The sequence below is a fragment of the Melospiza georgiana genome, chromosome Z (genome assembly GCF_028018845.1).
Source record: "Melospiza georgiana isolate bMelGeo1 chromosome Z, bMelGeo1.pri, whole genome shotgun sequence".
Lineage (NCBI taxonomy): Eukaryota > Metazoa > Chordata > Aves > Passeriformes > Passerellidae > Melospiza > Melospiza georgiana.
The window spans coordinates 16,363,520-16,388,562 of record NC_080465.1 but is presented as its reverse complement, the minus strand read 5'-3'; the positions used below and the strand labels follow the sequence as shown (position 1 = coordinate 16,388,562).

Genomic DNA, 25,043 nt, shown 5'->3' with positions numbered 1-25,043 from the left:
AAAGAGGTCCTGGGATCGCTCTGGGCGCTTCATCACCAACAAGAAGTTTTGGCAGCGCCTAAACCATTCCAGGAGCTGGACAACACCATGCAACCCAGTGGACACCAAGCCCAGCAGTTTGATCTCCAGGGGTACGCAGGTGCTGTTGGGCTGTGGGAGGACTGCGATCCTGTCAGTGGGGCTGATGCCGTGCCAGGGGTCTGGAAGCTCTCAGCCAAACTGGGATGCTCTGTGCCCACTGCTAATCTCACTCTGCTCTCCCCTCGAGGCGTCCTGGCGGCTTCCACCCTGCCGGGCCTCAGCTTACCCTGCCCAGCACACCCCGGTTTCTGCTGCTGACTCCACTCCCTCACCAGCTCACCCCAAAGATGGGTGCAATCCCCTGACACACATTTGACGGCCACCTGCTAGCCAAGGGGAGCAGCGGGCTGAGATTCCCGCCCGCTCTGCCGAGCCCCATCCTCCTCCCCCCTCACCCTCCTCTGCCCCCCGCCAGACCCCCACTCACCGGGGCACTGTGCTCCTGGCACGTCCCCTTGCAGACGCTGCTGCAGCCGCTGCGCCCCAGCAGAGAGCCCAGCCGGTTTCACCCCTGCAGGGCCTCCTGCGCCTTCCTTGGGGCCAAACGCGGCTGGCGGCGCTGGGCCCGGGTCCAGGAACGGCCCCCGACCGCCCCTCAAGTGTCCCAGGACAGGCAGCTCTGTCTGAATGGGGCACCAGCAGCTCGGGGTCGGTAGTTGCAATTCCGCTGGGGCCCAGGCCGGGGGACCCGTAACGCAGGCGGCGGGAGCAGCCGTGCTCCGAGTGTCCTCCCCCCGCCCCCAGACAAGCCACGGTCGAGGCGGGAGGCGTAACCGGAGCTGGCACAGGCGAGCCCAAGGGATGGCCGTGCGGCCCGAGGCCCAGCTACCGATGCCCCTCCCACCCAGGCGCGGCACAGGCAGTACGGCGAGGGCCGGCCGAAGGCGAGACCGCGGCGGGAGCCCCGGTCTAGTGAGGGTGCAGTCCCGCCCAAGGCCGGCGCGGACTGGAGGCGTGGTTCGGCCCGGCAGGTGGACGGAGAGACCGGGAAAGAAGGGGGTCGATAAGGAGTGTGCGCCGCAGCGGGAGAGGGACAGAAGGAGCTGGAGCAAGAGAGGCAGAGGGTCAGCAGAGCTGCTGCCGCTGCTGTCGCTGAAGTGCCGCGACCGTTTGTCCGTTCCCCGTTTGTCCGTTCCCCGTTCAGCCCCGCGCGCCCCGGGGCAGCGCTGGCCACTTCGCTCCGAGGCCGAACCGGGCTCGGCTGGAGTCACGGAGCAGCTCTCTCTGCCTCCCGCGCCGACGCCAAAATCGCCTTGTCGTTTAGCTTCTTCACTACTTCACAGCATAACTGTTATTTCCGGCAACCCTGCAGCTTCCCCCCGGTGCTCGCATCCCCCGGGCCTCATCCCACCCAGTCACGCCGCGCCGCCATCTCTTCCTCCCACGTAGAGTGCTGTCCGGACTTTCCCGGGGAGCATAAGTGCTGAATGAGGAGCCTGCCAGTGCCAGGCAGAGCCGGCCGCGCGGAAATGCAAAGCAGCAGATGAGGAGGGAGAAATCCAGCCCCTGCGGGGCAGCACTGCTCCCCCGACCGCTCGGGGTGGGGAGAGGGGACCGCGCCGCCGGTGCTGTGTTCTCGTCGCCGGGGTTGTTCGTGTTTTCTTGTCCAGTTCCAGGTGAGAATCGGAGAGTGTGGATAGGATTAAAAGAAAATAATTAAACCCTATTCTTGCCGTAGCTCTCACCCATCTCCCTCCTCCCTTCCCAATACTTTCACACTGAAGCAAAGGTCTTCTCTGCAAAGAAACTCTGGCTGGTTTATTTCTCCTGCTCTTTAGTGACACAGACAGTAAACCAAACCAGGTTGCATCCCAAGTCTGTTTAAACATGTCAACTTTGCCATGTTCATCTAAGACAAAGAGTCTTGACCTCTGCACAACGTCACACAAATCACCTTTGTTGCTGCTGTGTATTGTCACTGCTGAGGGTAAAATCCTATCAGAGCCTATTCCCTGTTTCTAGAACTCACACTCGACCAAAGCTCACACTGTACTCAAAGGTCTTACATTTGCATGTTTCTTGTGTTTCCAGCATTGCTTTCAAAGGAAAACAAAGGAAGGCAAATTGTGTGTAGCTAATGATTGAGAGTGTAAAACTTGCTGAGTCATGGATCTTAGCAGTAAGATGAATTTGGAATTTATGCCATGTAGAACTCGTGCAACATGGAAAAGGGGAGCATATCAGTAAAGGAACTCCTACATGTGGACATCTTGGATTCTTTCCATTTTCATTGCACTTTGGGAAAGCTGTTTCAGCTTTCCAAGAATCTTTTCCACACTCATGTCTGCTCTTTTCAAGCTCTTCTCTTTATTGGAGAGCTAGGTTGAGCTTCTGTCACAAGATACACCACCAATTGCAGCTTCTCTTGGCTTTCAACACTCTTGTGTGCAACAGGACTCTTGCAGCAGGACAATTGGTTTGAGAACTTGACAACTTGTCCAATGATTTCCTTATGGATTCGAGAGTTATGCCATTGGCTAGGTTTTCATTTAGGCTATTGTGCCCTAAGAAAGCAGGAGGTGGTACCAGGAATTGTTAGGGAATACCACCCTGGATGAACTCAGAAGGGAGCTCCAGAGCCTTCAGCCAGAAAGGCAGAGTTGAGCACTAATCATTCAAACAACTCAATATACATCTTGAAAGTGATCTGGAATATGAAGATGGTCAGACAGAGGTAGTTTGTTTCTGTGTTCAGTTTAGATAATTGTACAACTTGTGCATTTAAATAAATGCAGGGAATGACTTGGTTATCTTTATCTGTAAGAAAGGTTACTTTTCGTAAGAATTTCTAATACATTCCCTGTGCTTTTGATCTTCTTAACAAGGCCCTTTGCATCACAAATTTGTCAAGAAGTGAGAACCCTGAGCTTCTGCAACTACAGGGAAGCAAACTTGCTCCTCTGCAGTGAAACTCAGAGGGAAAGAAGAGCAGGGTGCCTGAGCACTCACTGCATGAGAGAGTTCCGACCCCATTTCCCACGTGTCAGTGGCTGGGCTGAAGCGCTAGGTTATGGAAGAACTCCAGCCCTCAGCATCTTCAGCCACAAAGGGCAAATGCTGCGTGCTCAGAAACTTGCAGCTCTGCACTGCACCAAAGCTTTGCACTGAAGCAACCAAAGCTGCCACTGATTGCTGCAGGATGCTCAGGCCTGGACTGACAACACAGTTGGAGGTTTGTTATCCCTTGCCTCCCCTTTACCCTCTGGTGGAAGAAGAGCGAGCCAGAGCAGGTTCTGCTGCTGCAGCTGCTACTGTGCTGCTCTGCAGACAGAGAGCAGCATGAGGGACAGGCAGTAAGCTGTCATAGAGAACCTTATTTCTCCTGAGCTCTATCACCAACTCTCCTGAGGAGAAATAACAAATTTTGAAAGAAATTGAAATCTGTGTCTTTAAAACAAACGTCAGACAGGCTCAGGAGACACATTAGGCAGTTCTAGGTCTGCTTCTGAACGAGACATTTCACCCTGTCTGCAAAAAGCAAGAAATCTTCTCTGGGAACATCACAACTTTTATAGCATTAAAGCCTCTGAAATGCAAAAATTTGAAACCTGACCATGATCGCTTTATTCCTACTGATGTGGACACTGAAGATTTACAGAGCCTTTGGAAGGGGAGGGATAGCACAACTGTGCCACGGGCTGTTTCTCCTTCCAAAGCTGGGCGATGCTTTTGAGCCAGTAATGACAAGTGGTCCTGCTCCAGCATTTATGGACGCATTAGGGCCACCTTCAGGGCAGAGTTCCGGCCTCCAAAAATAAAGCAGAGGGACACAGCTGGAAAATGCCTCCCTTGAGGTCTTCTTCTCTGTTGGAAAGGAGGGACCCAAGTGCCAGGAGGAGCAGCAGGGCCCGGTCCCTGCTCTGTGCCTGCAGTGAGGGGCTGCTGACGCTGGGCGGCGCCATGGGAAGGGAGAGCCCCTGCGCGGGGCGGGCGGGGCGGGGCAGCCACCAGGGGGCGCCCGGGGCGGGGCGGGGCCCCTCTGTGAGGGGGGAGAGCCTCGGGCAGCTACGCCAGGGCAAAGCACAGCGCCGGGGCAAAGCACAGCGCCGGGGCAATGCACAGCGCCGGGGCAAAGCACAGCGCCGGGGCAAAGCACAGCACCCGGGCAATGCACAGCACCCGGGCAAAGCACAGCGCCGGGGCAAAGCACAGCGCCGGGGCAAAGCACAGCTCTGGGGCAAAGCACAGCGCTGGGGCAATGCACAGCGCTGGGGCAATGCACAGCTCTGGGGCAAAGCACAGCTCTGGGGCAAAGCACAGCTCTGGGGCAAAGCAAAGCGCCGGGCAAAACACAGCACCCGGGCAATGCACAGCGCCGCGACAATGCGCAGCTTCAGCGCAGGTTGACCAGCAAGGGAATTTTCCCGTGGAGTTCAGGATTTAGGCCTTTTAAATGCCAGTCCTGCGCTGAGCTGGGCCAGCACAAAGCCTCCTGAAGCACCGCTGCCTCCTCTCCAGGCTTCCTGCAAGGCCTTTGCTGACTGGGTCCAATCAGCCAGGCTGGAGGCCGGCTCAGCTGATGTTGCAAAGAGCTGCTGTCCAAAACAAAAATCTACAAAAGCCAAACCAGAAAGGCAGTATTAGTTCCCAGGCCCAGTTCTGCAGAGGCAGAGGCCGGATTCCTCTGGTTCCCAGAAGGATGCAGGAATAGGACATGAGGGCACTTTGTGCCCCTTACCTTCATGTCCAGCACCTTGCCATTGCAGGCCAACTTAGTTCAAAATCACAGTCACCCCTTTATCCAGAGTCTTCAGCTTGTTGGGATTTTCCCTGTGGGAGCAGCCTGGGAATGCTGCTTGCTGTCACAGGGCTTTGTTCCTTGCAGGAAACTCCAGAGACTCACTTAGGTCCCTCCTATCTAAAACATGGCCTGGGTTAGCTGCCATGAGGATGAGCAGTGTAAATCGTTCCTCAGCACATGCCAATCTCCGTAAGAAATGCTGATTCCAGTGGGATTTATGTGTTGTTCTCAAGAGCACTGCAGGTCAGGCTTTCAGCAGCAAGACAAGAGCAGGCAGCTTGGCAGGCCTCCAGCATCCCCAGCACTCACCTGCCTTGCAAATTCCTCTGCTTCCTGTAGCCATGGGCTGAGCCCCTGGTGCTGACCTGCGGCCTTCTCCTGTTCCCCATGGCACTGGCACCTGTTTGCTCCTTCCTGTGGCATATTGTGGGGAAGTCTAGAATGAAATGACAGCAGAGCATTGCACAAAACCTGAACTGTGGATCATTTGCCCCATTTAGTGGTTGCAGCCGTCTCCAGCAGACATGGAGTTTGCACTTCTGTGAGCTGTGCCATCCAGGAAGGAAAAACTAAGTTGGCCCAGGAAAAGCACGATCAAGCCACTGAGCTCCTGCAGGCCAGAAATGAGAGTGCAGCAAAGGACTGAAAAATGGAGTGCTATGCAGTATGCACTGTGGGCAGGACAGAGACTTAAAAGCCACTTCCATGGAGGAATCTGCCCTTGCCTGTTTCCCACAAGCTGAAGGGAGTGGGGTTCTGCAAAGGCACCAGGAGTGCCTTCAGTGTTGGAGAGAGAACTTTTTCAGGAGCAGAGCTGCCTTGGGTGCTGGACAGAAGGAGCAAATGCGCCCATGTGGGCACCCACAGAGTGAGGGCTGCTCCAAGGGCACTCCCTGCCATGCCGAGGACACGGGCACTGCCCCGTGCAGAGGAGGTGTCCCTGTCATATTGACAACACCAACGCTGTTCAGTGCCATGCAAACACCTATGGGTACTTTGTTCCTCAGGTTATTTTCCCCACTAAGGTGTTGTTCTTCCTTGAGCAAGCCCTAGAGTTTTCTGGTAGATGTTAGCCATGCAGTAAATGAGCAGGAAGGACAGGCATTCCAATTAAGGGAACTCTCAGGGATATTACCAAGGCGTGATTTTATCCACTGAGTTGAAGCAAGGGTTGCTTGTTTCAGTCAGAAGCATTGGTGGCCAAAGTGCTGAGTGTGTGCGCTTGGTGTCTGCTTTGTGCTCCTTTGGGATCCTTTGAGCTACGGGTTATGGACTGAAGGAGAGGATTGTGCTGCTTTGGGACAGAGGAGAACTTTCCAGGCTCTCTTTTGTGTTAGCTGTAGAGAAGGTTTGGTTGCTATGCATGAATTCACAGAGCAACCCAGGGCTGCTGCTATTGTGATGTCAGTGCAGAGCTGCCACGTCACAGCATGGTGGTCATCAGGAGGTTGCCCTGGTGCACGCGAGGCCTCAGCGTCCAGAACAGCTCTTGGCGTTCTCGTTGCAGGAGGATCCTGTACAGAGGAGTTCTCTGGCAACAGTCTGTGCCCTGAAAAGGGAGTCATTTTCTTTTGCCTGCCGTTGTACGAGTCGGCAGACTCGTCTAGGCATCCTTTTGTTTCCCCTGCAGTTGTAGGGTCTGCAGACACCTACAGGTGTCCTGTTATTTTCCTTTTTTTGTTGCATGGTCTGCAGACTTGTGCAGGTGTCTTTTGTTTTTTTGCTTCTGTTTCAAAAGTCCACAGAGTGCTGCAGGTGTCCTTTTTTCCTTTTTTCCTTGCACAGTCTGGGGAGTTGTGCAAGTGAGTTTTCTTCCATTTTTGTTTTACGGCCCGACGACTGAAGCAGCCCCGATAAAAGTGAGCACAGCTGCTTTTCCAGCTAGATTCAGCACTACATTCTGAGACTTAGAGTGAGGAAATCTTTTCCTTGCTTTCCTACTTGAAGCAGTGTTTGTTTTTCTCCTCAGCTGATTTTGGCCTCTGTGCTCTGCTCACACCTGAGCAGAGTGAACGGAGGTCGATGGTGGGGACAACTTGCTGGATGGCACCCGAGGTGGTGAGAAGAGAGCCTTACGGTCCCAAAGTGGACACCTGGTCCCTTGGCATCGTGGGAATTGAAATGGCCAAAGGAGAGGCTCCTTATGTTTGGGAGACCAGTGACAGGGTAAGGTGCAAATATGCTTCAGAATCCGGGATCCTTCTGGTCTGTCTCCATTTGACTAAATCCCATTCCCGCAGCTTGGATGAGTTCCAAGAAGGTGCACTCCTAAAAATGTCCCTGCAGCTCACATCAGCTGTCAAGGCAAGACCTGTTGCCCCTTGGAATAGCTGGAGTTGCACTGGGGCCTTTCTACTTTTGGGGAAGAAGGCTCATCTCTAACCATCTGCTAGGCAAGAAATTGCCACTGCAGACTGGGGCTTAAAAGACGGGCTCTAGGTGAGCACTGAAGGCTGTGGAAGAATCACGTAGAGTCTTGTGTTTCCTTTCACTTCAGGCTAACCACCTGATAGGCACGCAAGGCATACCAGATGTGCACAAGCTCAGCCTACCCCCTGCCTTGTGTGAATTTCTGGGCTGCTGCCTGCAGATGGATGTGGACAGGAGAGGCTCTGCCAAGGAACTTCTGCAGGTACGAGGCAAAGGGGCTGCAGGCCAAACAGCTGCTCCCTGTCTGGGTTTGCTCCTCGGCCCAACTCCAGGGCATCAGATGGGCCCCGCACAGGGTAATCTCTGCTCTGGCTGCTTTTCAAATGAGAACCAAGAAGGATCCAAGACTAGTTAAGCTTAGAAGGGAGTGGTGGAGGTCATCTAGTCCAAAGCCCCTGCCAATAGATCAGGTTGCTCAGAGCCCCAGCTCACCTGACCTCGAATGCTGACAGCGATGGGGCACCTCCCAGCTCTCTGGGCAGCCTGAGGCAGTGTTTCAGCACTCTCCTCATAACGAGTTTCTTCCTTAGAGCCTTTCTGAATTGACTCTCTTTTAGTTTAAAACCATTCTCCCTTCTTCTCTTGCAATTGGCCCTGCTAATAGATATGTTTCCATCTTTCTTCTGAGCCCCTTCAAATATTGAATGGTGTCTTGGAGACCTTGCCCATCTGCAAGCTAAACAAGCCCAATTCTCACAGCCGTTCCTCAGAGGAGAGCTCCCACCTTCTGGTCATTGCTGAGGCCCCCTTTTGCTCTTGGCTGCTGTTTTCAGCTTTAGCTGGTAGCAAAGGAACTGAAGTACTGCAGTGCTGGGCAAGGAGGCCTGCAGTGGGGCTTGAAGAACACAACAAAAGCACTCCCTGCCAAGCGGTTCTAGATTGCTCTCTGGGAAGGTGGGGCCTTTGGGGGGACTGACTGAGCATCCAAGGGCTTCCAGTTTGTCCTTCCTGCCCCACTCTTAGAGGTTTCTGCCAGCCAAAGAGGGACAGCTGAGCAGGATTTGTGCCAGCCTCACGTGCTGCCTGGCCCGCTCAAGTAGATGAGAACCACTGCAGCTTTGCTGCCACCTTTTGTGGCAGACAGGCAGCTGGCGACGGCGCCACTTCCTCGGCTCTCCCTGCTGTGAAGGAAGATGCCAGCCAGGCCAGGAGGAGGGGGGCATGCCAAGGCAGACACTGCTCTCCTTGCAAGCCAGAGCCGAGTCCATCTGCGCTCTGCCCCTTCTGTCTGTGTGTTTCTGGGCCCTAGAAGAACCCAGCTTGACCCTGTTAGAAGCTCAGTGTGAAAATAATGGTTCCTTTTCCCTTGGTCTCTTTTAATTTGTTGCTTTGGTTTCTTTTTCCCTTTGGGCAGCATCCATTTCTCAAGCTAGCGGAGCCTCTCTTCAGCCTCCTCTGAGAGCCTGATTGCTGTCATCCCTGCAGCAAAGTAATGCAGGAAGCAGAGGAGATGACAAGGACCACTTCAGCAGGTAGAGAACGGAGCCTCTGAGAACAGGCAGGAATCCTGAGGAGAGAGGGCCCAGCAAACAGGCAGACTGAGACAGAGTGGGAAAAGAAGGTGCCACCTCCTTTTCTCCCATCTGCTCATCCTCCTTCTAAATTTCTGCTTAGGACAGCATAGCTGGAGGGCACAAAGTCACTAGTGATGTGCAGATTTGAGCAAGGCAGGAGTGGCATTGCAGGCGTGAAGGGAATGGGAAGGCCAGAGCTGTGTCTCAGCAGGAGGGAGCTCCCACAGGATGCCACCGGCAGAGCCAGGCTAGAGCTGTGGGAGAGGGCTGGATGTTCCCAGCTGCGGAGGAGGTGCCTGAAGCTGCTGGGAACATCCTGTGCATTCTTTATCCAATTGAGTAGTGTACTGTGTTTGTGCCTTAACATACACCTAAACGAAAACAAGCAATCGAAGCCCTATCCCTTACAGTCCTCCTATGGTTCTACTTTACCACCCTACAATCCATGGAATACTATCAATCCCCCTTTTCCGTTGTTGACGGAGTCTGTGGCTCAACATTCTTTGTTGCTCCCAGATTCCAAGGCCTGCACATAATTTTCGGCTCTATATTCCTTCTAGTATGCCTCCCACGCCTGATTAAGTACCACTTCACATTAAAGCCTGGGCCTCGCTTTGGTGTCAGAGAGACATTTTGGACTCCCAAAGAAGCCATTGTTGTGCTTTGATGCAGCCAGGGAGTGTCCTGGGGCACTCCTTTTGCCTTTGAGGGCAGCTGGGTGTGGGTGGCCTTTGCCTGAGGTTCCATGTGCACTAAAGGCAAAAGCAGGGATTGTTTCCTGAGCAGCAGAAGGCTGCAGCCTAGCCAATGACTGAGTCAGCTTGTGTGTGCTGCTCTGGCCATATTGATCAGAATAGTTGGCTTCCTCTAATGCCTTTAGACTCCTGCCCTGTCAGCAGCCATTTGAGACAAAATACTTCAGAGAAATTGTTTGGCTGTGGGGCTGGTTTCATACTGGTGTTGTGTCATGACTGCTATTGCTTCTATTATTCCTCCGAAAGATCACATGAGCCCCCACCATGTAACTCTCCACTCGAGTTGCTTTTCAAATGAAAAGGAAGGAAACATGCGGTGAATCAATCGGAGAAGTGGAGCACATGACCAGGAGCATTTCAGGATTACTTTCTCCAATGCCTGCTCAGAACCAGCATCAAAATAATAATCCTAGACACCCTCAAGGCAGTTGGAGGACTCCCTTCTTTTTCACCCAGGGAATAGTGCCTTATGTTCACTTCTGAACTGCCCATTCTTTCTTAAAAATGGACAGAAGAGCCTGGAAGAACAGTCTCCTGTGGCTGTTCTGGTGTGGCTTGGAATTGGGAATGGTGTCCTTCCTTTATCAGTTCCAACCTACACTGCTTTTGGAATGCCATCCACTGGCCAAGTTTTTTCCAGCCATGGACTTGTGGATGAGGAAGAAAGCACAATTGCATCTCCAGCCAAAAGCAATGAGGAGGTGGGCAGCCAAAATGTCCTGTGGGGACACAGGTTTTCATCTGTGCACACAGAGGCCTTGGTTCCTGCCCAGTGCAGATGGCATGTCTCCCCCGTGACTGCTCTCCCTTCCCAGGTGGCCATGGCTAAGAGATACAAGGCTCTGCAAGTGCAACCAAAGAAGGTGGGCATGTCTGCTGCCAGTACAGGAGAGGGGAAAGCAAAGAGCCTGGGTGTTGCCTGGCCAAGGAGGGACAGCACCTGCTGGACCAGCTCTTTGTCATCAGATAAGGACTGGTGGGTGGCGCCACTCCTGGGGGCCCTGTGGGGCTCAGTAATCATGAAAAGCCTCTGTGCTTGATTGATTTGTCCCTCTTTCTGTGCCTTCTGTTGTCCCAGTGCTCAGCGGCTGCTTCCCAGGGCTCTGTAGCTGGCACAGCTAATGTGCAGGAGAGCCTCATATGTCAACCTTTTCCATCTGGAAGGTCGGTCTGGAGAGTGAATTCTCCCCTCTGTTTGGTGGTAGAGGCCAGGGCCTGTCATCTGCAGTGCCAGATGGCACTGAGGGCTGCCCGGTGCCTCAGGCTGGTGTGACCCTAGAGCAAACAAGAGACAGTGGCAGGTGCTTGTTTCCAAAGTCACATTCTGCAGGGCCAATGTGCCATGTGTGTCCTTTGTCCAGCCCTGCCCCAGACCTGGGGATCAGATGCAGGCACTGCTGCTGCTGCAGTGAGGATTTGGTGGTTGGTTTCCATCCCAGCAGAACTGGTCACTTATGAAGCCGGGCGCTGATGGTGCCCTGCAGATCTCTGGGCTGCACAACTGTGAGAGAACTGTCCCTGCTTGTTGTTGCCCACCAGGGAAAGCTATGCCAGCCAAGTGTGCATCAACACAGCAAACAGGGAATACACAAGTCTACTCCATCTGTGTGAGCTGAGAGTGGTGACCTTTGAGATTAAGTGGCACAAAGTCAAATTGCTTTAGGTCCCTCTCTCTATCTCTGTGTGAGGTAATTCAGCTAAATTGGCCTTCATTACAGCAGCCTCTCAGCTCAGCAGGTTTGATAAGTTGCCATTTATCCTGAGGAATTTCTTTTTATAAATAGTGAGACCACAGGGAATTATGGTTCCAAATACTGGAACAGCTGTGGTTTCTGTTTCCCTAAGCCCTCCTTCCTGTAGCCTGTCTAACTAGTCTCTGCCTCACCTCTCCCATTTCTGATGGGGCTTGTCCATTTTTAATGGGTGGTTTCCAGGCACCATCATTTACTAAGTTCCACATTCTGTTTAAACTGTTTTGTCTTTCTTTCTTTCCATCCATTACAGCCTGTTCTCTACAGATATGTCCAGGGAAGAAATGTAGAAAATTGTTACATGCTACAATATAAAAGAATATAAGAAGAATTTTTATAAGGAGACCTAATTGTCCTTCAGGACAATTTATAGTGAGATTTAAGCACTTAAAATGCAGGCAGTATTAAGAGCTATTGAGTTGATGAATGACACTCCGATGCTTTAATTATGTGATATAATGTTCCAGGTAAAAATTTGCCACAGATGGAGATGTTCACATAAGTAAAAAAATAGTGATTTGTGTCTGCTTGTTAGAAATGTGAGAGTATGAGATGAGAACCTCTTTGTACCTCTGAAAAATTCTGTACAGAAATTGAAGCATTTCCAGCAGATGGTTTTAGCCACATTTGCCTGGAAGTCTAGAAAACACCTTTGGAGGTACATTCTTAGTCGTCTCACTGATTGGGAAGAATGTACTTCAAATTGCAATGCCCATGCTTCAAAAACCTCTGGCTAAGTAGTCTCTTTTGAAAAATGTGGTGGAATTTGTTTCTTTCTTTTTTTTTTTTTTTTTTTTTTGGAGCTGTGCTTTGGTCCAGTAAATCTGTTTGCTCTGTGTAAACTTGAAAGAAGAGATCAGACCCTGGGTTCTAAGGCAGAGTTGGTTTATTTCAGTTTGAGCTGGGTGCCACCAGAGAGGGACCCTGACCAAAGAAATCCCTGGGCCTTTATACCCTTACAGTCTGTGCACCCGACCTTCACGCACTTGTCACGTGCCCTGCATGAGCCTCTTAGTCCTATGGTGATTTATGGTCTGGGGTCTTCTGACACCTCATTGGATTCTCCACCAGGTTTGTGTGCCATTAACTGCTCTTATATTCCAGCTTGGAGCAGTCTTGGGACCCTCCAGGGTCTCAGCCCTTACCTGAAGATAACCAGTCTTTCTCTGTTTTCTCCCCTGCTTAGCCATTATGATGAGTTCATTTAAAGTTTGCCTATGTTAAGTTTTGAGCAGGGCCCTCTCATTCTAAGGTGAAAGCAAGTTACAATTAAACTTAAACCTACACAGATAGTCTTTAATATTCTATAAGTAAACTTATTTTAATCCCCAACAATAAACTCCTAGTTTACATCTAGCACCTGGTTTACAGTGCAAGTTCTGCCTATCTCAAGGCCACTCAAGTCATCTCAGCACCCTTGTTTGTTGGCTTATTTCCTTTTAATAGGGAATATTCTATTTGAGTCAGTCTGGTGTGTCATTAATGTTTCTCTTTACTCTGCTGTGATACCCCCACCTTGTAACCAATCACATACCCATCCACAAAGAATCACAAGGAGAAATCTTGCACTCTCTCAAGCATCTTTCTCCAAGTCTGAGGGGATGACCTGTTGCACCCAACTGGGACATCATTGTGGTCTGATGGACAGTTGTGAGCTGGTAATTCAAGGGCAAGAGGGGGACATATGTGCAAAACATGAAGTTGGCTACTATGTGAAATTTGGGTAGGGTAAATCCACCAAAACCCTTGTTCTTGGCTTGACACCAGAAGTTCAAACCAAGCCTGCCGTTATTTTTCTTACCTAAGGATTGGGACCTTTCTGGCAGGACAAATACCACTGTTTTGAAGCATTTGAGTATGATATTTTGTAAGAGGCCATACCACACTACAGACAGAATGAAAGGGTAATATAAACAAAAGTAAGTAAGCCCTGCTTGTATATAACAGGTAGTAATTTATAATTATGCATTGAAATTATTAAATGAAATACAAATTGAGTAAGTCTCATGTATATCCAGACGAGTTGTAAAAATGTGTTTTACAATATGTAGTATGCTCTTCAACACTATGCTTCATGAATATTGCTGTATGGCTTCCTCTGATAACATTAAACACTTCAAAATATATGTATACTTGGCATATGAGCAAAAACTGATAGTCATTCTAGGCAATGAAAGAACAATAGCATGCCTTTTATCTTACGAGTGTCAACAGAGCTTTTGACTAGATTACTTCTACTAGCTGACTTTTACATTCGAACAGGAGTCTGTCTTAATTATCCTTGTTGATCACACTGGATTACAACTTCCATTGTTGCACTGCAGCTGCCCAGCATTTTTGTTTCAAACACAATGAAATGTATATAGAATACTGCAATAAGTTACCACTTTGCTATGAGTAGCTCTTGGAAAATATAAAAAACCCTCTAAGATGTCAATAGCTAATGCATTACAATATGCATGTAGACATTATATCTACATATATCTACGAAAAAAGAAAACCCTGTGAATGAAACAACAGATTTCATTAGTTTAGTCTATACCTGTTTTGGACAATATATACACTTCTACAGCCTGTGAAGGCAGAGATGTATATCACTGTGTGATATACACATGCATAACTGTGGTAAAACAGTATTGCTGTATTATATATAGTTAGAGCTATACACAGTTCTACACAGCCCATCACATTTTGGACTCCAGCAGATTGAATTTTAGTTTTCTGTAATGCATCAATGATGAGCGAAGATTTTTTTTCTGTCTTAGGCAGCTTCTTCAGCGGAACAATCAATGCCTGCATAAGTAAATTTCTCATATAGCGTAGTATTCACATAGGTCTGGAAAGGAAATAAGCAGAGAAGATGTGATGCGAGGTGCATTACCTCAAGAACCCTAAATAATATTGAAATTATGCATAGCCTAATTATTTATATCATTTTAAGTATATATATTTACATAAAATAGAGTTTCATTCTTACCTTCCTGTCTTCTAACATCCTGTTCAGTGACACCAGTATCTGAGCAAATGATGGTCTTTCATATGGTTTTTCTTTCCAGCACTGCCTCATTAGGTCATACCTTTAAAAATCCAACACCAGCATTTGATGGTTTAGCTACATAGGTTAAAGTTACAAATACTTGATAATTTAAAGATTGTGCACATTCCACTTTTCAGAGGGAAATGGATTTCTACATAGCTGAAGTTACATTTTCCATAGTTGGTTGCTGTCACAAAAGAACTTTCTTTTACTCTGGAGTAATCAAAAAGCTCTCTTTGAGCTAAAACCCTGGTATTTTGTGTAAAGAACAGGATAACTGGCTGGAACAGAGAGCCTGAGAAAGTATTCATGGCAAATTAATATTGTATGTTGTATACAAAAGGACTTATGCACTTGTAAATTTTTTAATGTAGTTTTTATGTTTTGTGCACTTTTTAAATTTTTTATGTAGTTCTTAAATTTTCCAGTAAAAAAAATTGTTTGCCAGTTTCTTGTAGAAATCTTCTATCTTCTATATCTAAGGTTGCTGTTATTCTATTTCTTTTTTGGTTTTTTTTGTGAGGCAATACTCACACTTCATCATCACAGTTGAGAGGTTTTTCCAGTCGGTACCCTTGAGGGAGTTTTTCGTATAATTCTGCACACGTCATTCCACAATATGGTGTTCCACCTAATGTTTAACCATTGTCATAAATGGAAGCAGTTTTTAATTAAAAAAAAAGTTTAATTTCATAGTAGAAATTGAAATGACTAACATAGTAACAGCTAAATTAATCCAAAATTAGGAGGTATTATGCATCTACATTTTTATTGTAATGCTTCCTTACTGCTTGATGCACAATATGGAGGAGAAAAGAAAAATTTAGTGTCAATTTTCTCATCTGTGTGGCTGGACTAATTTTCTCTGCAATCTGAGGGCCAGGATCTGATAGTATTCAAAATATTTTTTCAATGGCATTGATGTCACTGGGCAAGTCATTCCTTCATTAGTATCATAATAAGATCTGGTATGGACTTGTGGAGCTCTTACTGTCAGCTGGTTTTGCCCATTTCTGTAGGTATTTGGTTGCTTAGACTTAATTTTCCACACTGCATCCATATCTAGTGCAAACCCATTTAGTAAGGAAAGCCAGGAACAAATCAGAAATTCAAAGTCCAGTTGGCAATGTGCACCTCAGTCAGTAGCCTCTCGTGGCCAGCAGACCATGGGCACATCTCCAGGGCAAATCACCAGAGAGGTGTAGCACAATGATTTTGAGTGGTGCAAGGCTGCATCACAGTCATGATGGGTAGAGGTATCTGCAGAAATGAACTCTAAATTTTATTTGAAGGTTAATGTTCAAAATTTTTCTTCATGAATATTTGGAGTAGGAGGTGATTACTTCCCCACCCTGCAATATGATTAAAATATAAGTCTTGATTTGAAATGCAGGAAAGCTGAGGAAAAGTCACCCACCAAACTCAAAACATGTTGTACTAAGGCTATATATCATATGATATCCTGGAATTTATATTTAGGTATGGCCTGGATTTTACAGTGTAATGAAAACATGGTCATTATGATTCTTTCTTATTTAAAATGGTACCTGGACTGAAAATTTGACAATTGCATTTCCAAGCATACTGAACCTAAATAAAATGTAGGAGAATAAAACAGAAATAAAATAGAAATCTATTGTGAAGCAATATTTTTTAAAAGACTGAGTGAATAGAGCTGCCTTGGTGCAGATTGTTTATTTGTGCAGTACAAAATTCAGATACTTACCTAAACTAACAATTTCCCATAAGAGGACACCATATGACCATCTGCAACAGAGGGATATTATGAAGTGCAACAAGAATTAATATTTTTAAATGGTAGGTAGTTTTGCTAGTGTTCAGGGAACACAGGGAAGTGTGATGTTTTTCTGTATTTTTTATAAAGTTTTGTATAATGATGGGGCTTGTAGAATCAGAAAACAGGAAAATTGGCAAAATTAATTCACTCTGAGTCAACCAAAGACATTTATCAGATTGTGAGCTTTCAGCAAATACTGAAATTACAGAATTTCTTTTCCAAATACAATTTCTAGTTTCCTAAATAAAATACTAATTTCTTCTGGATTTTCCAAATATTCATCAGGTCTCAAATTTTGAATAAGAAGTACAGCTGAAGTAGCAGGGCACATCCAAGTAGTTTGTAAACACAGAACTTGATCACACACTGAGGAAGAAATAAAAGTAACTTTTTTGTTATGGGTTTTATTTTTTGTTTCCATTGCTTACTTATGGTGACATTACTACTGAGTATTTTGAGTTAAGAGTGGATGTCTCATGCTAGTTACCAACCTTTCCTTCATATGGAAAAATATTTTTTTTTTAATGCCACTTGAACACATACTTACACATCACTATTTGTGGTGTAAACACTGTAATTCAAAGATTCAATTGCCATCCATCGCACTGGAAGCCGTCCCTAGAAATTATTTAATGAAATTTTATTTTTCACTTGCTGGTATAGCAATATTGCAGTTTATATGCCAACAATCATTCTGTGTTGCCTCAGTGAAAACTGACTTTATGCAAGTAAACTTTATCAAGTAAATAAACTTACTAAACTTGAGCTGTTTTACAGAAGAAATTCTGTATTGTGACAGTGGTGAGACACTGAAACAGGTTTCCCAGAGAAGCTGTGGATGTGGGATTGTTCAAGGCCAAGTTGAATGGGGCTCTGAGTAACCTAGCGTAGTGAAAGGTGAGGTTGGAACTAGATGGTGTTGAAGGTACCTTTCCTAACAAATCATTCCATGATCCTATGATTATATGATTTGCTTCCCAAAGGAACAGTTCACATGAAATTTAATAAAAGAATTATCCAATCAGCATCAAGGTGAAATGAAATAATACCTCAGACAATGCCTCTGACCATTGTGTTGCCTTGACAACACAGTGCTATTTCTGGTCTTTAGCTACATCATGCTTATTACATATCTTCTTTTAGATCTTCCAAGCACTAGTTCTGGACACATCCTGATGTACGTCTGGTTACCTTCTTGCTAATTTTGGCCTTGTTCAATAGAATTAGACCAGCTTGACTTATCTATTTTACTGTCATACATATTCATATAAATAATTTTAAATTACATTTTATATTATAGACATGGTATAGGATTTATTTACAAGTAGATGTATTTATGTGTATATTAATAAGTATTCATATTTTACATGGCAATTAATAAAATTTTAAAAATTGGTTCTGTAATACCCATAAATTTGCATTTTTCTTCATATGGAAACACATACTAAGAAATAAGAAAGCAAAATTAAGAAAACAGATTGTATCAATTTATGTTGATCCTTACCATGGTCTTCTTAACGTAAACTTCCTGACCTCTTGATAAGCCAAAGTCAGCTATTTTTGCAACATAATTTTCTCCAACCAAGATGTTTCTTGCTGCCAAATCTCGATGAATAAACTAAAATAATGATGATGATAATGATAACACTAATAGTAATTGTAATAGTAATAATAATAATAATAATAATAATAATAATAATGTAATAATGTAATAATGTAATAATGTAATAAAATAAGGGAATCAGTATAATTGAGTTTTACATGTATTAATTTACTGCTATATTGAAAATTTCAGCCCTTTGGAATAAGAACATAAAGAAATTGGCTTAGTATGTCACTACCAAGAACATTTAAACTTCATCTGAAAATGAAAGCTGTTAACTACCATGTTGTTTTAAGTTTTAATGCCTCTCCCTTGATTCCCCATGATGTATTTGATAAGTTTAAATAGAAACAACAAAATAAATCTCATTCAGTGTGTGCTATAGAAGCTAAAATTAAAAATTAATGTAATTAAAGGGCATATTCCCTGGAAAACTATTTTCCATGCTTTCAGTGGGTAGAGAGTTGAAGACTGACCTGTTTCTGGCTCAAGTAGTCCATCCCTCTGGCAACATCTGCTGCAAAATGCAGAAGTTGCTGAGAGGAAAGTGTAGATGCAGTACTGTTGGCAATAGCAAATGCTGGGTCTGTCTCTAGTACTCTGCTTTTCCGAAGGAAGTCCAGTAAATTTCCATGGGGAGCATATTCAATAGCAAGGTAAAGATATCCTAACAAAACACCAGATAATGAGCATATCACAAAGTAAGAGATGGTCAGTAATAGTCTTGGGCAATTTACACTACCTTGAGTGAAAAAAGAAAATAAACACTTGAGTGAAATGTCAAACAGGCAAATTTCTAGGAGTAAAGGAGAATTTTGAGCTAGTGTTGAACATAATTTCTGGAGTATTAATGTGGGCTTGTAGATCTAAACACAAGTTTATCTGACTTTTTAACAAAAGTTGCACAGAGGCCTGCTAGTGTTTCTCTGGACTGTGTGGGCTATATTGTGAGAGGGTTTTTTTAAACTAATTTTTAAAGTACATGCATTCAATAGCATCTTACCCCTATGCTCACATGCTCCCAAAAGATTGATGATGTTGGGATGATGACCAAGTTTACAAAGAACTTCAAGTTCTCCAGCAAAATCTCTGTGATCATCTTTTGAGGCATACTCTGAAAATCAAAAAAGCACACATTTACATTTTAGTTGTAACTGAGTTTATAACAATGCATTTTTTTAATTATGAGGACTCCAGGTTGCTTGGGTTATTACTTTTTCAACTCCGTAGAAAGAGAAAAACTGTAAGGTACATTAGTATTTACAGAAAAAAAAATAGGATTTTTCAATTAGAAGAAAAAATTGTGAGGAACAAGTGTCCGTAGAAGCTACTGCAGAGAAAGGAAGTATCTTAACATACCCTACCACTATTATTCTTACTTGAGAGTGTAAAATGTTGTAGCAGATAATATTAAAAGGAGCTGCTTAAAAATACTTCCATATGTGTGCCGTTGATTATTTCTGCCAGTATGCAGACATTGGCTATTTTTAAATTAATCATCACACTTAAAAGTGTTTTTCAATTTGCCTAGATAATGACCCAGAGAATTACAATAAAACATGTACATTCTTGCAGTATTGTACACATTGTAGCTCTGTCTGGAATATAGATGTCATGCCCAGTGAAGAAACAGAAACTTAATGATGCCCATGGTATGTGCATATATAGATGCTTAGATGCAGTTGTCTCTGAACAGCTGTAGTGAACAAGGTGAACTAATGCTGTTCCCCAAGACATGCTCTCTGCTCCTGTCTATCCAATGCACCTTGCCTTGCAGATGAACTCACGTGAAGCTCATACTGGTCCATGAATTGAAAAATACATGATGGTTAATCATATCAACCACTGAGGAGAAACGGAAACCAACTTTACCCGTCAGAAATACAGCTGTTGACAAATCTTGGCCTAGTGACACCTGATATAATTTAATTAGCAACTTTGAATATTTATTTTAGCTTTAAAAGAGGGCTGCTAAGCATTTTGTATGACAGAGAAACATTTGAAATACACAATCAAGAAATCTCTTTAGTCACAGAATCCCTGGTTTTTACTACCTTTCATCCTTTTTATTGCAGCATCCATGCGTAAGCCATCTTTCTTAATGCGTGCTTTCAGGACTTGCCCAAAATTACCTTCCCCAATCACATCTTGAAATTTTATGTCATTCCATTCAAGAACTGGATAAATAGTAGGATCTGGACTGTTTTTGGCTTTCCTACTCAGAGTGAGAGTACCTGAGTTAAACTGCAGAGCTGGCTCTTCCCTCTGCAACGGAATTAAGAAAATGACATTAACTGTGATTTCTACTTCACTGAGCAATGCCCTGATTGCATTTCCAAAATGCCTGTGCTCACTCATCTCCACACACACACGCCTCAATCCATCTCAATCCATCTCTTACACATACAGCAGACTGAGTACATTAGACAGTTACATCTACTTTACCTGCAACAAGCAGTTCTGCCCAGATCCACAAAATTAATCAGGCTTCTAAATTGATCCTTTTAGATCTGGGCCTCCTGAACAGTTTATAATAATTTTGAAGATGAAGTACATGGGCAAAAATAATGCGATAAAACCGATCTCAAAACCAGTTATAAGTTTCAGGTTTAAGCTTAATCTCATATTAAGTTTTAATTAAATATTGTGCTGGTCAGGCTGAGCAGGAAAGGTGATGCAAGAAGAAGCAAGAAAATAAAAAGAGAGAGGAAATTATCTTCCTCTATGCTTAAGGAGACATCTCCTCTTCAGTTACACATTCTCATGACATACTGCTGTGGGAAAAGTTTTAGGACTAGGAGACAAAGCTATTCTGTGTGGCCTGCAGTCTGATCATAGAATTGGGTGAGGTTTCTGAAAAAATCTAATTAGATATGAAGGAGCTCTTTGGGTCAGCTTCATTCTGCTCCACAGGTTCCCCTCTGGAGGCAGAGAAAAGCAGCAGAAAGTAGAATGATTTAGAGACTGCGGCAGGATACAAAGAAATATGTGTCTATAGAGAGATATCTCCTTGTGATGTTAAAATCTTCAGCAGTTTCCTCACAGCCAAAACTGTGATGTTGCCATTGATAGATCCCTGGTGTGCTGTCCCTAAGTTGAAAATGGATGAGCATGTATCAGCAGCTGCTGATGCTCAAAAGCAGCATTAAATATTCGGTAGTTTTCAAAATCAGGCATGATTTCATAGAGGCAGAACAGGCTCCTCTATTCTTTCTGGCTTGGTACTTGTTATACACAAGTGTGACAAGGCAGAAGAGGGAGCACAGCAAATGGTCTGCAAACATTTTTTCAAGTCAAGTTTTCTACCTCCTAGCCTGCAACTGTGCCCTATTAGCTTTAGCTTTGAGGTCACTAGTAGAGAAGCTTTACAACAAAGAGAAAACAGTGTTTGGGAAAGCCAGGAAAAAGAAATTGGAAGAAAACACAGGAAAAGATGAGCTAAAGTAAATAACCAAACTGACACAGGAAAGCTGGAAACCCACCACTACATTTTGGAAAGCCTGAGCCATTCGACGCTGGAAGTTGGCTCGCTTTAGCTGCAGCATGATGAGAAAGGCCAGGAGAATTGTTACACAGGTCATCCCTGCAGATCCAAGGATAGCAATAAGCAGCATTTTGCTTCCTTTTGATTCATATGGAGCTGTTGAGGAAGGACAAAAAATTCATCATGATTTTCAGCTTATTCTGAATTTAGCAATGCATTAGCCATGTATAATTGAATACTCCTCTCTTGTAAACTGTTTAAAAAGCTAAGGATACATCCTGTTGTTTTCCAAAAATGTCAGAAACAGTGAATGCTCTGAATTCCAGGTGTACAAGCACCTAAATATTCTATTTAATTCAGTCAGAGCAGAGATGAGGCCACATTCAGTGATCTAATGATCTTGCTGTATGCAGCTATTCATTTTTTGAGTCACTGGGCCCTTTTTAGTGGATATAGAGAAACGGTGCATGTTGTCACTTTATCAATACCATGCAGTGAAATAAGAATTAAATTTTGGTGGTGCTGTGTTGTGTGTCAGAATTAATAGCAAAAGAAAACTCAGATTAAAACATTAGTATTATGATAATGTCTTAGCTAACTAGTTTATACAACCAGTCCTGGTTTGTGCAAATCCAGTGTGGTGGATTAACTAACCTTTTGTTTCTGGAAGGGTCCTCAGTTCAAATGATGTGTTCGGGTTGCTCAAGCCAATGTTGTTCTGAGCATTAATCTGAACCTGGTACACAGTGTCTGGCTCGAGGCCCTTGAGCTGATATTGAGTAATGCTGGTGTTCTTTATGATAATGTCAACGTGGTTGTACCCAGCCTTGCCATAAATTTTGTAGCTGATGATGATGGAGGAGATGGAATGACCCTCAGCAGCTGTCCAAGAGATGACTGAGGATGTGTCTGTGGTGTTAGAAAACCTGATGTTGTTCGGTGCAGGAGGTATTCCTGAGAACAAACAAAACACACAAGGCATTGGCGTGTACATCCACCTCTTTCTCCTTTCCACAGAGAACAAAGCATTTTCCTCAGTGCTTTTGCTGTTCAAAGCACAATTTGTTGATGAGCTATGGTAACTGAATGCAATATGATGTGCTGTCATCCTTGTAGCAGTATTCCATACTTCCAGCAGAGGTTGGAGCGGCATTCAACATACTCTCTTGGATGAAGATACACATCCTCTGAGCTGTATGCAAGCACACCATATTTCCTTTCAGATTAATGCAAAAAGGATTGATATCCTTCTCTACTGTATCATCATTCCCTTGTAATTCCCATGTCCTGTACTTTCACTGCTTCAGAGAGCAATTACCTGTCAGGCTGTTAGAAAGAAAGGAAATTGATACCAACACTTCCAAAAATCTAATCAGAAAACCACCAGCAGGGGTGAGTGCTACACTTGCAGATGCAACCATGAATATTAAGCTAAGTACCTTCTCCTGGAAAACAGTACCCTTATGTGGTTCGTAGTGCAGTTTGGTGTCAGAGCTCAGGGAAATGGAGAGTCCCATGACAGCCATTTATACTTCCACTAACACATGTAGGATTTCAGTGAGGGCCTCCTTACATGACCTTTAAGGAGGAAGAAGCCCACCTTTCCAGTGTGTGGTAGGGGCAGTGTCACCTCTCTGCCATTCAGATGGACAGCTGTTCAGATGGTACTTCATTCAGATAGGGCGTTTGTTGTGGTGTTGTGAAAGCACAGTGCTCACACTCAGGGAGTTCAAGGGCGGTCTTCAATGTAGCACACTTAACTACTCTTTGCTCACAGGGGTTTTACCTTGCATTGTATCTTCTCTTCTTTAAGTGCTGACTATTTCTGTATGGTCATAGCCGAATTGAGTAACAAAAGAGCTTGGAGTAGTGAACTCTGATGGCTCATCATTCTGAGGAGGAAAAAATGCTACTTGTGTCAGAAGCATTAGTCGCACTGAAATGAACATGTGGATTCTCAAGCTTGTTTTTCTCCATTTAAAAGAAACCCACATTAGTAGTTCCTGACAATTTCCAGCAGAAGAATTCTTTTGGATGCTGAGCTTTCCAAATTATAGCAATAACAACCGTAAGTGATCATGAGGAACTAAGCGTTACCAAAATAAAGGATTACATTTAATGTAGTCATCAAGTGACAATTAGTCTGATCACTGGGGGTAACATGAAGAATTAAACAGAAGGATGTGAATCAGCACTTACTGTCACTGAAAGTCCATGCATATAGATAGTTGCTCCATTCTCCTTGGGACCTGGTGTTCACCCGTACCCTGCACATGTATTGCTGTCTAGGCTCAAGATCTTTAATGATCAAGGTGGACATATTTCCTGGCACTTGAGTAATAACACTGCTCTCGTCACCGTTGTCATTCACGCTCTTCCTTTCCACTTCAACACGAATATCATCCTCTGTCCTCAGTGTTAAGGGATGCCATGATAAATTCAGTGATGTCATACTTTTTGGAAAGAGAGTGATACCTTCTGGTGGAGGAAGACCTTGGAAAAGCCACAGTGAAACAGGGAACAACATTTCATGTCTGGTATCTAAGCTAAAGTAGGGGTACAGTTATTCCCAACCACTTGCCCCAGTTTGGGGTGACATAGGGTAATTCTCTCAGCCATCCTACATAATTTAGCTGAAGTTACATCTAAGAGGTGTTGATAGTCCCACAGTATTTTAGCAACAGATGATGTGCCAATAAAATGGCATCTTCAATGAGCTGGTGTTGCAGATGCACTTTTTAGATGTGAGAAGCCAACAGTTGTTGTCATGCTAGATAGGTCCTGGTGCAATCCTCATTTATTCTGTAGGTCTGTATTCAGTTTGTTTAGTTTGGGATCTGTCCTAAATTAACTAAAAACTGTCCAGCTTGTTAAACATCTTCAGTTTTAAAGTAAATTGATCTAACACTAGGAGGAAGGACTGCAAAAAAGTGATTCGTATATCCAGCTCTGTTGCATAGCCAGCCAAAATATATAATTTTTCCTTTCTTAGATGCCTCATCTCTAAATCAGGGAAAATAATAGCTCTGCTTTTTTCTGGTTTTCTTCACCTCTGTTTTTTGATTTGTTTTTTTCTTTTCCTTCCTTTTTTTTTTTTTTTTTTATAATATCCCTTTGCCTGAGATTCTTTTGAAAGAGTCTACAAGTTTTCAAGTGCAACTTTCTTTGCTCAAGTGAAAGTGTTATGACAGAGATCAGGGAACAGACAGCAGAGAAAAAGAGCTGAAATACCCCATTTGTGAGAAACCACAGTGATCCCTTACCAAGTGCAGCTGTTGTGAAGCTGGCCTGCGGTCCAGGATGGCCTTCTCCACCTTCCCCTTGCCGACTTAGCTGAACACAGAATTGATACTCTGTTTTGGGTTCCAAATTGTCCAGTCTTTTAGTTGTGCCTTTTACTGACAATAAAAGTTAAAAGTAAGTAAAGCCATGGCCTGTGTTGAAATATGTTATGGAAGAAAATGTTTGGAAAATACAAGGTAAGATACACAGACTCCTTTTTTTGTTGTTGTTCTTGATTCAGTAAGATGAACTAATTAGAAGTATAATGTAACTGTTTTTAATTTGAGCTCTAACCCCATCCAAAGGTTGCTTCACCCGCCATTCTTTCAGGACAAAACAATACTGATTGCTTAGTCAATGTCCTTTCTGTACACAGATTGTGGGTTATACTGATGTAGTGACAACTGTTCTTAAAGGTCCTGGAATGTTTCCTGTAGTATTTTAGGCTATGCATATAATTTGAAAGCATAGCTGGAGGAGGTCATCCAACTCATAAGCAGGTTTCATTTTGCCTATACCATTACTGATAAATATTTTGGTAAGTTATTAGTCTCTCTAGGGATACAA

General features: G+C 44.5%; 1 protein-coding gene across 2 annotated transcripts in view; it reads right to left on the bottom strand.

The window, feature by feature from the left end:
• Positions 1 to 12,149: 12,149 nt before the first annotated feature.
• TEK (TEK receptor tyrosine kinase) overlaps positions 12,150 to 25,043 on the bottom strand; it is a 38,208-nt gene continuing 25,314 nt past the window's right edge. Inside the window, exons 11-23 of one of the 2 annotated variants that reach the window (XM_058044500.1) lie at positions 24,458 to 24,592; positions 23,394 to 23,687; positions 21,849 to 22,148; positions 21,193 to 21,350; positions 19,765 to 19,975; positions 18,714 to 18,824; positions 18,187 to 18,377; positions 17,612 to 17,725; positions 16,655 to 16,725; positions 16,036 to 16,076; positions 14,844 to 14,940; positions 14,250 to 14,349; positions 12,150 to 14,108 (exon numbers count right to left, since the gene is read on the bottom strand). In XM_058044500.1, coding sequence (XP_057900483.1) covers positions 14,034 to 14,108; positions 14,250 to 14,349; positions 14,844 to 14,940; positions 16,036 to 16,076; positions 16,655 to 16,725; positions 17,612 to 17,725; positions 18,187 to 18,377; positions 18,714 to 18,824; positions 19,765 to 19,975; positions 21,193 to 21,350; positions 21,849 to 22,148; positions 23,394 to 23,687; positions 24,458 to 24,592 — 1,898 coding nt within the window. In that variant the 3' untranslated portion in view covers positions 12,150 to 14,033. The remainder of the gene's footprint in view (positions 14,109 to 14,249; positions 14,350 to 14,843; positions 14,941 to 16,035; positions 16,077 to 16,654; positions 16,726 to 17,611; positions 17,726 to 18,186; positions 18,378 to 18,713; positions 18,825 to 19,764; positions 19,976 to 21,192; positions 21,351 to 21,848; positions 22,149 to 23,393; positions 23,688 to 24,457; positions 24,593 to 25,043) is intronic. The other variant, XM_058044501.1, reaches the window with a different exon arrangement.